Source organism: Strix aluco, chromosome 13, assembly GCF_031877795.1.
Source record: "Strix aluco isolate bStrAlu1 chromosome 13, bStrAlu1.hap1, whole genome shotgun sequence".
Taxonomy (NCBI): Eukaryota; Metazoa; Chordata; class Aves; order Strigiformes; family Strigidae; genus Strix; species Strix aluco.
In genome coordinates, this window is record NC_133943.1 from 16,473,304 (window position 1) to 16,489,058 (window position 15,755).

The following is a 15,755-nucleotide window of genomic DNA, read 5'->3' on the forward strand; positions in this document are numbered from 1 at the left end:
CTTTTCCTTAGCTCTGCCACGTTGAGGGTCAAGGACAGTAGTTTGCCAGGCACCCACACAGCAACCGAGGCTGTAGGTGATCAGGACTGGGATCTCAGCCCCTGAAAGTCGGTCACATCAGACATCATATTTTGAGAAGTTCTAGCCCAACTGCAATACCCAGTGACAAAGACCAATCATTTTCACAGCTGAAATTCTCTTGTATTGATTTTCTGTTTTATCATGTGTGATTGTGGGGGTATGGCTGGTTTTCAGTTTGGGTTTCTTTCCCCTCACACACTAAAAACTCTAATTACAAACTTCTGTAAGAACTGCTGGCTTAATGTTGGCACATTTGCTGCTGATAAACCATGTGAGGGCTTTCATACATCACCTTATGATACCCTGTATTTTTACTCATTAAGACATGATTTCATCTTCTGAATAACAGAACCCATTGTTTATGGTAGCTGAAGTTAACATCTCTGGAACCTTGAAAAGTCAGGCAACTTCAACAGGACTTCTTATTTGAATGGTTTGTGACTTTCTTTTTTGACTGATACCAACCAATAAAGAATTCAAACCAAATTCCACTGCCTGTGGAAGAAATACCAGTCATGTAGTATTGCAACTTGCTGTACAGACAAATACTTCATAGAATCATAGAATATCAGGTTGGAAGGGACCCCAAGAATCATCTGGTCCACCTTTTCTTGGCAAAAGATTGGTCTAGACAAGATGGCTCAGCACCCTGTCCAGTGTTGGGGAATCCACCACTTCCCTGGGGAGATTGTCCAGTGGCTGATTGTTCTCATTGTGAAAAATTTTCCTCTTGTGTTCAATCGGAATCTCCCCACGAGATTTCCATTACCCCTTGACATTTCCATGTGACTCCTTGTAGAAAGGGAGTCTCCATCTTCTTTGTAGCCACCCTTTGAATACTGGAACACGGTGATGAGGTCTCCCCTAAGCCTTCTCTTCTCAAGGCTGAACAAACCCAGTTCTCTCAGACTTTCCTGCTGTTGCAGGCTTCCCAGTCCCTGATCAGCTTTGTGGCCCTTCTCTGGGCCCTCTCCAGCCTGTCCACATCTTCTTTTGTATAGCAGGGACCAGAACTGAACACAGTATTCCAGGTGTGGCCTGACAAGTGCTGAGAGAGTGGGATAACGACTTCTTTATCTCTGCTGGTGATGCCCTTGTTGGTGCAACCCAGCACCCCGTTGGCTTGCTTTGCTGCTGCAGCACGCTGCTCACTCATACTGAGCTTGTTGTCCACCAGGACTTGTTTCTTTCTTGTACTTATTTGTACCTTGCCTGCTTTTAAAAAGAGAAATAACCTAATGAAAAGTCTGATTCAATACAACATATACATTGCATTATATTTGCTTTTCTTTGCTACATAATTATACAACATTTCTCTTTCTTTTTCCATATACTCCACAAAAATTATTTTTACCTGTTCTACATGTTGGGAAACAGATGGTCCAGGTAGTAAATAACTGACTTACCAGGAGCTGTGAAATTGAATTGTCTCAGGAAGTTCCTCCAGGAACCTTGTATTTACTGGTATATGTCAGTAAGTCTTCATGTTAACAATTCTTATATATCAGTGTTTATTTCCACCATTTGATTATCAGGTTGTTCCGCCTAAAGGAAAAACTGTATTTAATTATTATTTTCATGCTTTCTTTGGGCTGAAGGGGTAATATTGTAAATATTTCTGAAAAAAATGCTCTAACCCTGAAAACCCATGAAGAGCGTTGTAGTAAGATAGAACTTTTTTTTTTTCCTTTTAAACAAGAAATCTAGTGTATTTTTGTTAATACTGCCATTGAACTGAAAAAATTCTAGAGTGGTGTGCAGTATGCATTATGGTGAATCATCCCAAGGCAGTCCTATAAGATGGAATAAGAAAAAAATTCAGCAGCTGACAGAAGTTAGTGCTGCTGGGAAGAGATGATAATACTGCCGAAGAAACAGAGAAATTACTTGATGCTGAAAACCATGCTCAATGTATTTAGTTTCATTAATAGTTCAACTGCCCAACTTCTCAGGGGTGAAACCTGACATTACACTCTTAGAACAACAGAAGGATTCAAAATCGTTACTCTGCTGATAGACCTTTCCTTCTTAAAGGATCTGAAGTACCCGGAAGGTTGATTTATTAAAAAGCTCACCTAGGCATTGCTGAGATCTCAGTCTCCTATTAGATCTTCTCTCTGACACAGTTACTTTCAGTAATTTGAGAGACTCTTTCTTTTATAATTTTTTAATGAGGTTAACAAAAGAAAAAAAGATAATTTTGGACAAAGTGTCATACATTCTGTGACATTTCTGAAATAATCAAGATAATGTATTTCATTAAAACACCTGTGACTAGCATTTCTTTTGCCCCCTTGGAAAACAGCTTTGTGTGCTAGCTGACTGAGTTATGTAAAATCCAAAGTACTGCTGTAATAGCTTCGGGGATGACTTCCTGTTGCACCTGACTCCAGTCTCGCAATGAATTGGAAATTACAGTACAATTATTCTTATGTCACTATGAAAATTTTCAGGCTCCCCCTTGGACTATCCAAGGAAACAGCAGTTTTCAAGCTGTACACCGATCAGAAGAATGTTATCAGGCTTACACTGCTGGCCTAAATATTTCTGCTCAGAAGTTTCTGTATGTTGTTCAGCAAAATGTATGTCTTCAGTTTCTCTTTGGTGTGATTCTCAGTGTATCAAACTGTGTAAGCTTTGGAGAGGATTTGTGTAAGCCTTCAGACAGGGTTCAACTCTTTCCCATTCTGCAGAACCAAGTCTGTAGAGCAACATTCAGCATTCTGCACTAAAATGTTCCATGGTAATGATGACAGTGATAATGAACTTCATTGTTTAGAAATATATATGTGTGCTTTTCTTTTTAGTTCTTCTTACACCAGTGCCGCCTTCAGACAAAAGTCATATATCTAAACTGAAGAATATAAATACACCCTTAGTCTCTCTGAAATACGTTTTACATCTATTTCATTATTGGAAAACTAAATTAAAAGGTTGATTGGAAAATACGTGAAATGCGTGGATTGTTTTGCAGTCGGAAAGAAGACTCTTCTTTAACCTCTCTGTGACTCATTTTTATGATATGTAGAAATGGAAATAGTATGCCTACCTTTATATATACACATACACATATAAAAGTACTGCAGGACACTGAGTCCACATAAAGCATTATTATTGAAGTGATGTGTTTTGCCATTCACTAGCCTTTATTTTATGCAGCCAGTGCACCTCATGCAGTGTGATAATGAATATTTAAGTGATGTATTTCAGCAAATATAATTAGTACATGGTATCTCAGATAATACTGTTACTGTAAAAGGGCAGTGGGTTTTTATTTTGTAGGGCAGTGGGTTTTAACCTTTTTGTAGGTGACCCTCACTTGAGAAAATTTGTTATATGACTGTAATCCCACAGGTTAGACTCCTGATGACAGGTCCTACTTCTTTGCCTTCTCTTTCCTGAGTATACACACCACTTCTTCACAACCAAACAACCCATCCAGCACAAAACCAAATCTGCCATTTCTTTGGCTCCGGCAATGCTGAGAACAAGCTAATATTCCTGCTCCAAGCAGGCTGATTCTGTCTAGATGCACTTGGAGGTCTGCACAGAGTGTCTCAGCACCTCTGGTTTCGGCAGCGTGACGGAGTAGCAGTCACTCTGTGTACACAGCAGCAACTCAGGTCTGGCAGAGTTAATTTGGTTGCTGCTGCTTCTGCCTCCCATGCGGTGAACTCCTGCCCCGAAGGCTGGGAGCTGCAGACACAAAGCATTCGACTGGTTCCTACAGCAGTAGTATCTGATTGCCTTGTAAGTGGTAAGGTAATTTACCTTCAGCACTCCTGCAAAGGATATGGATAAAGACGCTTATAGATAACAAGTGATTTGTCCACAATCGCTCAAGGGTTGGCTCAGTCAGAGTAGGATATAGAAACTATGACAAAGTCCTAGACCTTATCCATTAAACCACCTTTCCCCTTTTCTGTGATTATCTGGATATTGCGAGTAAACAATGGGGTATTTTTTGTTCCGTTTTTGTTGTTCCTTTTTTTTCCACAGCAACATTTAATTTTCTATTCTAATATTGTGCTGAGGAGATGGCTGCAGTGCACTGGCAGAGACTGATAAGTGACTTACAATTTTATACCATACGTTTACTGAATTTTCAGTTTGAAATGTACAGTCTGGGATGACAGCCAGTCATTCAACCTATTCTTGCCTCAAACACTGTAAAAACATGCAGACAAAAGAAGGAACACCTGGCAAATGTTTGGGGTTTACAACAAGAAAGAGAGTTAGTGATATCCATGGTTATGAGTGAGATAACTTGGTTCTTTACAGCATATGTTGAAAACATTTTCAGAACATTTAGATTCCATTTAAATATGGCCTTGCACAAAATAATGTAGAGAATTAAAGCAAACAAACAGAAGAACTGAAGCAGACATAGCATAAAACAGAGTCTATATTGCTGGGAAGGAACCCTGGTCCCACCCTGCCAAACTCAAATGAAGGCTGAAATCCCAGGGTGAAAGCTGGCTGTGGAGACAGCAGCTCCTTGTGACACTGTATTATAGTCCTGGGTGTTTCAATGCTTTCTTTTCTTCCTGACTCTGAGTAATGTGATCTGCCTTTGAAGATGAATTTAGCTTGGAAGGTGGCCCTGTGGTTCTGTGACAAACCTGTTACTCATTGTGATAGCAGATGATGTGGTTTCCTTGAGAAAACAGAGTGGTAGAGTTATTTGAATAAAGAACTAGGAATACTCAAGACTGGGTTTCTAATGCTGGCTAACAAGGATCTTCTGTGGGTTTACTTAATTTATTTTTGCTTTCAATACATCAGCTTCTTTATCTTTTTGTGTTCAGTATTTGTATTGTTTAGAAGTATAAGGAAATAGCTGCATCATTGTTCATTTCAGAAAAATAATATATGTGTGGTTTTTTTCTTTTAGTTCTTTTCTGAAAAGGATTGATGAGGAGGTGTTTATATGTCTCTAGCATTTAATCATGGAACAGAGGATAATTCAGCACAACTAAGATACAATCTACATTACTTTTTGATGTAGTATTGACAAAGAACTGGGATGCAGGGAAGTGATTGCTTTGCTTAGATTAGGGATGCTGCTGATTCTGCTTTGAATTTAATCTCTGAGGGGGAGATTAACTTGTTCTCCTCAGTTCGTTGTGTTGCTTGGATTTAGTGCCTGTGTTAAGTGAGTGTACCAAAGCCTTGGAAGAACTTTGAAAAATTATTTGACCGTGTTAAAGCAGATCTGAAGTTTCACTTCATATTCTAGGCAACATTTGAACTGCAAAAATAGCAGAGAAGTGATGTTTGGAAGTGTGTCCTCAGGAGCATGCAGCCGTCACTGGTGTACCTGTAAGGCTGTGACATCTAGTGGCTTTCCCTCATCCCCGAGGTTGCCAGGCTTGTGCCAGAATAAGACTGTTACGATGCATTGGCACAGGCTCCCGAAGGATCTGCAGTGGCTGCCCAGCACACAGCGCTTCCCACCGCACCCCTGCTTTCACCCTGCCTTGTGCCCGCCGGGGCAAGGGCCATGGGGTCGTACTTTGGGCTGCAGATCCTTTGCACTCTCTTGTGTATGCAAAAGAATGGAAGATCATAGTGACAGAGTTTTGCTCAGGGTTGGAATTTTGGTGGGGAGTTTTTGTTTGGTTTTAAGGAGACAAGTGTTATTTTGCATCTTGTTTTAGCTGAATTTTACCTCTGTGCTATCCTGATTTCTTGAGTTGTTTCACTGGTTAAAAGAATGAACAGAGCAAAACATTTTTTTTTTTTTTTTTGTTCCTTAGCATTTTGGTTCTGATTAAACCCAAATAAGTCAATTGGATAGCTTATGATTACTTCACAGATATGTAGATCACACTTTGTATTCTCAGATTACTTAATTAGAACACAATTTATCCTCACTCAGCTTCTAATTTGAAATGAGCATTGCTTGACTGGAGTAAGATCTCTTGAAGAATCGCATGTTGATTATACATGGTCATCAGGCCTGATTTTTCAGAAGTGCTAACCACAATCAATGTGTACTAAAATTCATTAGAATTAGGTATGTTTGTCTATTTGTGAATTTAAATCAGAAAGTAAAAAATAAAAAAAGCCAAAACATGGATGGTACCAGTATTTCAGCTTTCCAATACTCTGATTTTCATTGTGATTTTAAGTGACTTCTTAAATCCTAGATGTTTGAGATGGTATAGAGTATTCTGGTAAAACCCCAAATTCGTGTAATAATTGAGAAAAGGCGTAATTTCCTCAGTATTTTTCCCCAAACCAATACTGGTATCTGCTATATCAAAAATAAAATCTCTTTCCTGATGTAAAAAGCCAGATGTACTCCATCAAGGCACTTATTGTGTTTAAGCTTCCAAATAAAACCAATTTGCAGGAGGCTGCAGAGTGTGCCGTGTCGTAAGATACGTTGTGCCAGTCCTTTAGGCTGCTGATCTTTTATTATGGGACAAGTGATTTACTTTTCTGAACTTCAGAGCTCAGCAGATTTGCAGGTACTGCTGTTGAAGTTTTAATTTAGGCAAAGATGCTCATAAAGAAGTGCTCAGATGTTCAGATGTGAATCCAATTTTATATCCCTGGCAAGTTCAATAGTGCTCAGCTTCTGCTTTTGATTCATTTAAACAGGTTTATGAAGAAGCAGCATATTAAGCTTTTATCTCTCTCATATATACACATGAGTGTGTGTGCATGCTCCCTAGTTAGTACTTTTTATATATATAAGCTTTTATATGTTTTAATATAAACTATATAATATCTATATAATGTTGATATTGGTATTTGTTTTATTATTCTATATTAAATGCTACATTCATCTTCCACCAGATTTCTGAGGTTTTGCAGCTGCAGTATATATTCAGTTACTTCTTCACAGCTTATTTTGCACAGTACATTTTATTTACTGTGTGGGAACTGAGTCTTGAGGCAGATTAAATTAATTTGTGGTAACTTGCATTCAGTTCTTGCTTCCTTAATCTTAGAGAAATTCTGTTCATTCTTATTGATGTGCAGTTGGCTCGCTTTTAAGAACAGCCTCTATGATGTTGTGGTTGCAAGATTCAGAGTCTTTATTTAGCTGGCACTACTGTGTCTCTCAGAGCAAAACTTTTTGTTTATGTGGGTATGACTTTTCCATATTTATCCTCCAAAATGAAAAGTAAGTTGAGAAAATACGAAGCACATGAGTCTTCTGAAGTAATTTTTAACACAATGGCACACGTTTGTATTCTATCACACATAAATATCCACTTATTGAAATCCAAACATTCTTTGTTTAATGCCAGAACACAGACTAGGAGAGTAATTCCACTTAAGCTTCTATGCGTGTGGATATTGTCCAAACACATTTTCTTCCTGCTGTGTCTTACTCCACGTGCTGTTGGGGACTGGCACAGGACCTAGCGTAGATTAGACATTTGATGTTCTAGGAGGTTCAAATGGGGTTTTAAACATAAAATTTTCCGGGCTAAACAGTCTCTTTCAAGCTTAGGTAAAACATAGCCAAGGCAAGAACTGTGAGGAGAGCAGCACGTATGATGGTCCTAAAATTTAGGATGTGTTCATGAAAGGTGACTTTGTATTTAAAGCAGTTGACATTACCATAAGGTGAGCATTCAGGCAACAGACATTCAAAAAAGATAAAGAAATTTCTGTGTAGATTTAAAGCAACATGTGAAGGATGCAGAATTTGTTACAATTCACTTCTTAAAATTTCTTGTCACAGGGCAACTTCTACTTGCCTTGCGCAAGTCCCAGTAAACCTGTGTGTCTCTTATTCCTCAGACTGTGCTTCCCCAGGCCCACAGAAACACTTAAGAAAATTAATGATCTCTCTCCAAAAAACTCTGTTCTCTTTCTGTTCCCTGGTTGTATTGCTGTTAGGAGTACATGTTTTCACTGCTTTTCCCTTTCCCTGGGGCAGGTAGTTGGCAGAGCAATGCCAGGAGAGGAGCTGGTCCCAGGGGTGTTGCATAGAATTGTTTAGGTTGGAAAAGACCTTTGAGATCATTGAGTCCAACCATTAACCTAACACTGCCAAGTCCAACACTAAAGCACGTCCCTAAGCACCACACCTACACATGTAGGAAGAGCCCGGCTGGGTGCTCAGGACCAGGCAGGACATGGTCACCACTGCGGCTCAGGGTGTCATCCCAGCTTGCCCCTGATTGCCAGTGTTTGAGCTGCAATATCATGTGGTTTTCCCTATATAGAAGAAAAGAGGCTGGTTACTTCTCCTCTCTTGGGCAACTTAACGTGAGAGTCTAAAATATCCCTCTGATTATGGGAGGTGTTTTGATCAGAACTTTAGCATTCAAAAGCCTGAAATGATGCACTGATTTCAGTTCCTGGCTGTGTGGCCTGATTCTCAACTGTGGTTAACCCCCCTTGAACAGTTTGGTGTTTGGGGGGGATGGGGTGTGTTTGTTTGTTTTGGTTTTTTAATATTGGCCTTAATTAACTTCCAGTTAATTAATCAGTTCAGCAGTTATTTTATACTTCATTGTTTCATATAAAAATATATCAGTCTAGCTGCAAATGGTTTCCCCTTGTGATGTTTTCTTTTATTATTTGATTCATTAAGTACAGAATGTGCTTCAGTTTCTAAAAACAAACATACATCATTCTAATTATCATTTTGCTAATACTACTTTTTCTGATTATTGTTCACTAGAAAACTACAACTTGATATATAATGACTAAAGCATGCGGTTCATAACAGACAGTGTTTGTTTTCTTTAATCTCTTTTGCTATTTTTATTAGAAGTAAATTATTGCAACATGTGGAATTGCACTTAAACTTATTTACCATTCTGCATTTATGTTTAGAAAAGTGACTATGCTAGAATGATACCTGCTTATTCTATTTTCTTCTCATGTGCTTTTTGTTTTAATCCACTTGCCTTATTGATTAGAAAAAATTATTTTCATTATCAATGCAAACATGTCAGTACTCAAAGAATGAGAAAAGTTTATATCCTTCTTTATCTCTAAAAACATCATCTGTCATTTTTCAATGAAAGAGGCTGAAAGAGTAGCATAATTTTCAGATCTTGGTGTGTGTTTGTGGCATTGTTAAATAGCAAAAATACAGGCCAAATCCTGACCACATGGAAGAACATGAAAGATACCATCGTTGCATTGTTGCTCTCTTCTCATATTTGGAGTTTAATCTTCTTTCACTGGCACAAATACTGTTTGTTTCAAGCTGATTGGTAAAATAACAGTGAGTGAAAGCAGACTGAGATCTCCGATTAAGTTTATAGAGGCCTGAAGACCGTATTCTCAAAAGCTGTTTTTAATCCATTAAGGTTCATCTCCTTTAAGCCCCTGATGGAAACAGGGAGGAAAAAGCTCCTCTGGGTGGATGTACAGAATGGTCAAGTTAGACTGCTGCCTGGCTCCTCCACAGAGGAGCCTTTCTCTAGGGAGAATCCATGAAGAAGTATTTTTAAATCTAAATGTAGTCTTTGTGAACATCCCGACTGTGCAACCTCTAAACACTGGTTTATATCTCTGATCTCTAAAGTCACTGGTCTGTTTTAACCATGTTTTAATGCCTACAGGTCCAAAAGGCACGCAGGTTTAGTTTCCTGTTTGCAGGGTTTGGGTTTTTCTTCCAGGCAGTGGTCCCTTGAAAATGCCAAGAAGAAAAGTATCATCAACACACATTTGTGATTTATTTTTCTTTTCTATTTTAGGCCCTTCAAATCATCACAGCCAGTCAACGCTGAGGCCACCTCTCCCTCCTCCTCACAACCATTCACTGTCCCATCATCATTCCTCTGCCAACTCCCTCAACAGGAACTCGCTCACAAACCGCCGGAACCAGATCCACGCGCCCGCCCCGGCGCCCAACGACCTGGCCACCACCCCCGAGTCTGTGCAGCTCCAGGACAGCTGGGTGCTCAACAGCAACGTCCCACTCGAGACCAGGTGGGTCGCGTGGATGGACACCCCTAGGGGGATTCCACTGCACGATTCTCTGAAGTGCACAGAGAAAACCATTCGGCTCGTTAGGAGATGGGGTTTAGTTCACTTTGTGTCAATGATGGTTTTGGCTGGCTTCGGGAGTTAGTGGCATTTGAATACCCACTAGCCTCTGATTTGCTTTGCCTTGGAAGGTAGACAGGTGAACGTCTTGCTGTTCATATATCCCATTTTAAAGCCTTTTATTTGTTTGGACTATCCCTGCGTACACAACTCATGGTATAAGTACAGCACATTTTACTCACAGGCTCAGGGACAACTTACTTACAATTCATATTGACTGTGTTGCTGAAAAATTATACATTTTGCCTTTCCTGAAGTAACAAACAGAGGCTCATTTGAAATTATGCATTTTGGGAGACCTTGAGAAACAATCCCAGATTCAAGACTGACAGTACTATAATTTTAATTTATATTTCATCCAGCATGCAAGCTCATTTTAATCTCTTCTGTACGTGTTAACAGCTTGATGCCCGTGGGGCAACAGTTGCATGTAAATGAAAAGGTGCAGCACTTAGGCCTGACAGATAAATAAATAAATAAATGCCTGACATGCTGCCGTTCTAAATATTCTGGTTTGTTGTCATTTGGGGTATGGGATGTCAAACAATTTTAACTTGCGCTTTAAATAGCAGAGCTGGCAGAGCTGGTCTCCCAGAATTTAAAATTAGCCATTGTAGTGCTGAAAAAAGTGATTGGAATAGTAGAGTGTTCTTGCTTGCCCAGATAGCTATACACACAGCATACAGGTAGAGGAGCTGGACTGCTTGTACCACTGCCTCGTACCATTGTTTCAGCTGCTTGGTTGCTACAGCTTCTGAGATGATACGTTTGGTCTGCAACCTTCCGAGAGTTTAATGCCGCTCTGCTGGATTACACCCAGAGTAGCTAGGTATGATATAGTTACACCACCACGCAGTCTCAGCCCAGTCCCTCACAGACTTTGATTAAAGATTGCCTTCTGGTTTGGAGATCTGGGAGGAATTGGTACAGCTGGATTGAAGCTTACAACACCCAGGCCATTGTTATTCAGCAGTTAATCAGTGATTGTAGCACCATGGGGAGCAAATGCGACTGAAAAGAGCAGGGAGTCTGTGCCCAGCCTGTGCTCCTGTGCCAGTTTGGAACGCTCACATGGGGTGTCATTCGCATTGCCCTACTTTGCTAAAATGGTAACATGGGTGCCATGAAGAAGGGGGGGGGGGGGGGGGGGGCGGAGCTGAAAAGCAAGCGTAAGTTATCCGAAGCTTGAGATGTCCAAAAAAAGAAAGGAAAGGGTTTCTCACTTACTGAAGGCTTGGAACTAACTTTGGCCAAAAAAAAAAATTAAGAGTGAAGCTCGGCTCTTAAATGTGGCTTCTGTGAGAGCATCTGCTACTATTTAGAACTCAATTTTGGCATCTTAATTTCATATTTATTGCTAAGAACTACAAGATAAAAATGTTGGTCCTATTCAACCTGGGTCAGTTGTTGCTGTGTGGTTGATTGCCCAGGATCATACCATACTTTTGATTCTAGTGTAGTGACCCCTTACTGTGCCCTGTCTATCTATTTTCATATGAAATTGTTCTTGGGTACAACAGTACCTGAAATATGTCATTTCTGATGGCTTAAGATTGTCCCAATTTACCAAACACTTTACACAGAGGGAATTCTTTGGGATATTCACAAAAGGATTCTTTGCCATAATACTGCCATCCCTGCAGAAGTGAGCATTTGCCTGGCTGTTTTTCTTTTACTGTCTGATTTTACTAACTTTGGTTCTACCTCTTTTCTTTTTTTTATTATAAAACCTCTGGGAAGATATATGTGAATACATGTTGATGACAAAAGGTTACTCTGTGAATACTCTTATTTTTGAAGGTTGCAAGATAACCGGCAGTTAATCGGAGCTTTTTCATAGATAGGTTTGTCATAGGCAAATATTAAGATATTAGAAAACATCCTGACAGGATTGCTGTGTTCTAAGACTATTCCAGAGTTGCTTCAGGATCGATTTTTCTTCTTTTCTGAAATTACACACCTGACAGGACTTGATGATAAGTTTCATCACAAGAATATTAACTCAGAAGATTATGATTATTTTTTTTTTTTGGTTTGCAGTGAGCTTTGCTGAAATTGATGCCTGCAGAATCATTGGAGACTTTCAGAATTAGCCTGTAATTCTTTCACTTTAAAACTGGTATTTCATCTACATTCATACCAGTAGCCACCAAAAAAAAGGACGCCTTTTTGGTAACTCCTTAGTTCAGCCTTTACTTTATAGCTTTAGCTTGTTGTGAAACACTGATCCCTCTTATACTGCCTCTTCACAGGGCACTACTCTAATTTTTTTTCGTGTTGTCAGTTTATTAATCTCTGTAGTGGAGTGCTCGGGAGGCAAAGCCAGCACTGACAGCGCCTGCTTTATCAGGAAAAGAGTTTCACAACTTTTAGTTTTCACCTTTCAGTTACCTTCAGTAGATTCTGCTCTCAACTGAAAATAATGTGCAAGTGGTCACATTACTGATTATGAAACAAAAAGCGATTCCTGAGCTGTCTGAAGGGAATGCTTTATGTCAGCACTACAAAACTCAGATCACAATTTAGATTCCAGACGTCTCTTTATCTAACAGTACCAAGCACTGAAATCATTGAATAATACAACGTGTGTCTGCATGGTGTTATTTTTTTTTCTGGTAAGAATGTTTTTCCCTTCCCTCTTTTCTTTTGCTGTCTTAGGCAGTTTGGGCTAAATTCAGACTGTTTGGAGACAGCCCATTTTCCAAATACATCCTTTCTCTACCCCTTGTTTCAGTATTGGTGGCAGGAGATGGGGGTGTTAATCACATTTGGTTTATTTTCTTTGTGGTGTAAAGTAAGATTTTAGTGCTTACACCTGGTTTTTATGTACCCTCTTGAGGCAACTATGCCCCAAGTCTCCATGTCCCTTTGTGGTTCTGTATTTTTTACATAATTACGCTTAGCTGTATTGCAGTAGGTTGTTGCTTATAGTGGAGCTACAAGATTGCAAGATGCTTATACAGTTGCTAATTAGGCTTTTTTAGAATCATAGAATGGTTTGAGTTGGAAGGGAAATGTAAAGATCATCTAGTCTAACACCCCTGCCATGGTCTGGGACATCTTTCACTAGATCAGGTTGCTCAAAGCCCCACCCAACCTGGCCTTGAACACTCCTAGTGATGGGTGCTTGATTTTAGTGTGCTTGTTTCTGGTTCAAGGCAAACAAATATGGACTATATCTTCCCTAGTCTGCTGCTTCTTTATAGCTGCAACTGGCCCCCAGGCTGGCTACGTAATTGTTCTGTTTTCTTTGAAATAAGGGTCTGTAATGGAAGGGTTGAAATATCTTTAACTAAGGATGCAGTTATGCGTTGCCGTAGCGTTTTTATGGTGCTATTTTTATGGTTCGTTTCTGCAGTACTTAGCTGCTTTACCTTTAGGCTCGGAGCTGCTGTTTAATGCTCTTTAACTTTTATTGTCCTCTTGCAGTCTGTTTCAAACCATCTCCTCCTCCTCCTTTCCAAAGTGCTGGTTTCTACATTTTCCAGTTAAGAGGTGTTCCTTTATTGCTTCTTTAATCATTGCTTTCGAAGAGGATGAATGATGAAAATACTACCTTTGAACATGCCGGTGTGGGTCTCATTACTTCCAGACAGCTAGAGAGGCAGTCAGTGCTCTGCTTTAAAGCTTGAAATGCTTTGAGGGCACAGGGAGAAAAATATGGCTTTGCAAGGAAGGTTTGCATCACTCTTTGCTCTGTAAGAGTCCTCTCTGGTACGGGAACCTCACACAGGGCCATCTGCAGGCACCAGCCAAAAATGGAATGACTCATAAGTGAGGATAACAGAAGAGCTTTCATGGATGGATGTTTGACTGAGTTTGCCTAATGTAGGAATGCCTGTTCACTTCATATTGATATTCATTTAGTTGGTACCATTATAATTAATAATACTTAATCCAGGAGAAAAAAAAACAAAATTAAATAGAAATTAGTCTTATTCTTTAGACTTTTAATTAGTCTCATACTTGGAAATATTTTTCAGACCAAATCTTTTAGTTGTAAAGATAATTTTGTATGTATGTCTATAATTTCTTTGAGCTTGCTCACAGGATCTGTTGCTAGGCTTCAAGGAAGACTGTAACATACTAATGTTTGTCCTGTATTTCAGGAGAAAGGATGATGCTCACTCTTCTGGTGATTGCAAAATCAGTTTCTTTAGATCTCGTGGGCTTTAGTATAAGAGCGGTGGTCCAAATTTGGGGCCATTTAAGAAAAGTTCAGTTTAAAGACTAAGCAATCTGAAAATTAGCCGTAAAAGAACCCCCATGTTGCTCTTCAAAATATTTGCCTGCTTCTGGGGTTCAAGCTGTATTTCTTAGTTTGACAGTCCCATTCCAACAGTGTCACTCCGGGTGAGCCTGAGGAGAGCGAGCTGGGACAGAATTGGGAGATTAATGGGTGGAGTAGCAACATGAGCTGTACCCCAGTCTGCACCAATGCAGTGCGTGAACTCAAAATCATGGGGCATCATAGCAGGGAAACATCTGGGCTCAGCATTTTTGTAGCTGCAGCCTTCCAGACAGTGAAAGAATGAAATGCTATGCACAGGCTACAGCAGTCATGGCAGAAAAGCCAAGAATAGAGTACATGAAGAGTGGGATTTAGTGCTGAGGGTTTTTTTCTGGTTTTTGGGGTTTGTTGGGGGGTTTTTTTGAGTTTTTTTTAAGAAAGAAATTAAATATCTGAAATGTTGTTAACACTGCATTCGGATGCTGTACTATGTTAGGGTGTCAAGATCAGCTGCAGAACTTCTGAACTGAATATATAACCTTGAAATTTCTGAATGTGTAGAAGTTCCAAGTTAGAGCCACTCTCCACAATTGTCTGTCTATTTTCAGTGATGTCTCAATATTTTGATATCTTAGTACATGATGCAAAATGTTCTGGAACAGGATAGTGAAATAGAATTTCTTTTCCTTTTGTTAATGCAAATTTCTAGGATATATTCAGCGTAACAAACAACTACTTGCAACAGTGAAATAACTCCTCACCCTAATTTTGTTTTGTCTTATGTGGCTTTCTCTCAACTCTTACTTAAACTATATGGCTACAGGCACATAATGCTACATCAGTTTAGCTCTCTGAGTCTGAGGGCTGGGGCAAGAACTGACTTCTTCATTCTCCTGTTCCTGCACGTGAAGGTTGCAGCAAGGTTGTATGGACTTTCCAAATAAATGGGATCTGCACAGATAGATTCTGGACCTATTTAAAGATCAAAAGCGTTTTAAAGAGTCGAGTAAAGCACAGTCAAAGGCATCCCCAAGTACTTTGCACACATTTGAGCCATGTACTTGGAGGAATTCCAAAAACATTGTAGGAAGGTAATTTTTAGCAGGCTACTGTAGTATTATTTTCATAACAAATATAGACTCTGATCGGAGAGAAAAAAAGGGTGAAGGAAAGCACTACAAAAGCAGGATACGTAATGACGGTTCAGAAAATCAGTCTAGATATACTCCCACTCACATACATATAAGCTCAAAGAAGATTTTACAGATTGCAGATAATTGCATGTTTTCATGATCTTGTTGGTTTGCATTTTTAAGTTTTGCGTTTTGCAGAGTGAACAGGCAGCATGAGTGACTGTACAGGAAGAGGCAGGTATGTTTAGGGTGTTACTTTTTACTTTAAAAAAAAAAAT

At 39.5% G+C, this 15,755-nt stretch overlaps 1 protein-coding gene across 7 annotated transcripts in view; it reads left to right on the forward strand.

The window, feature by feature from the left end:
* The window catches only part of TENM2 (teneurin transmembrane protein 2), a 700,085-nt gene that overhangs the window by 505,510 nt on the left and 178,820 nt on the right, over window positions 1-15,755 (forward strand). For all 7 annotated transcript variants that reach the window (XM_074838105.1, XM_074838106.1, XM_074838107.1 and 4 more), the window contains one exon: window positions 9,762-9,996. In XM_074838105.1, the coding sequence (XP_074694206.1) occupies window positions 9,762-9,996 (235 nt within the window). The remainder of the gene's footprint in view (window positions 1-9,761; window positions 9,997-15,755) is intronic.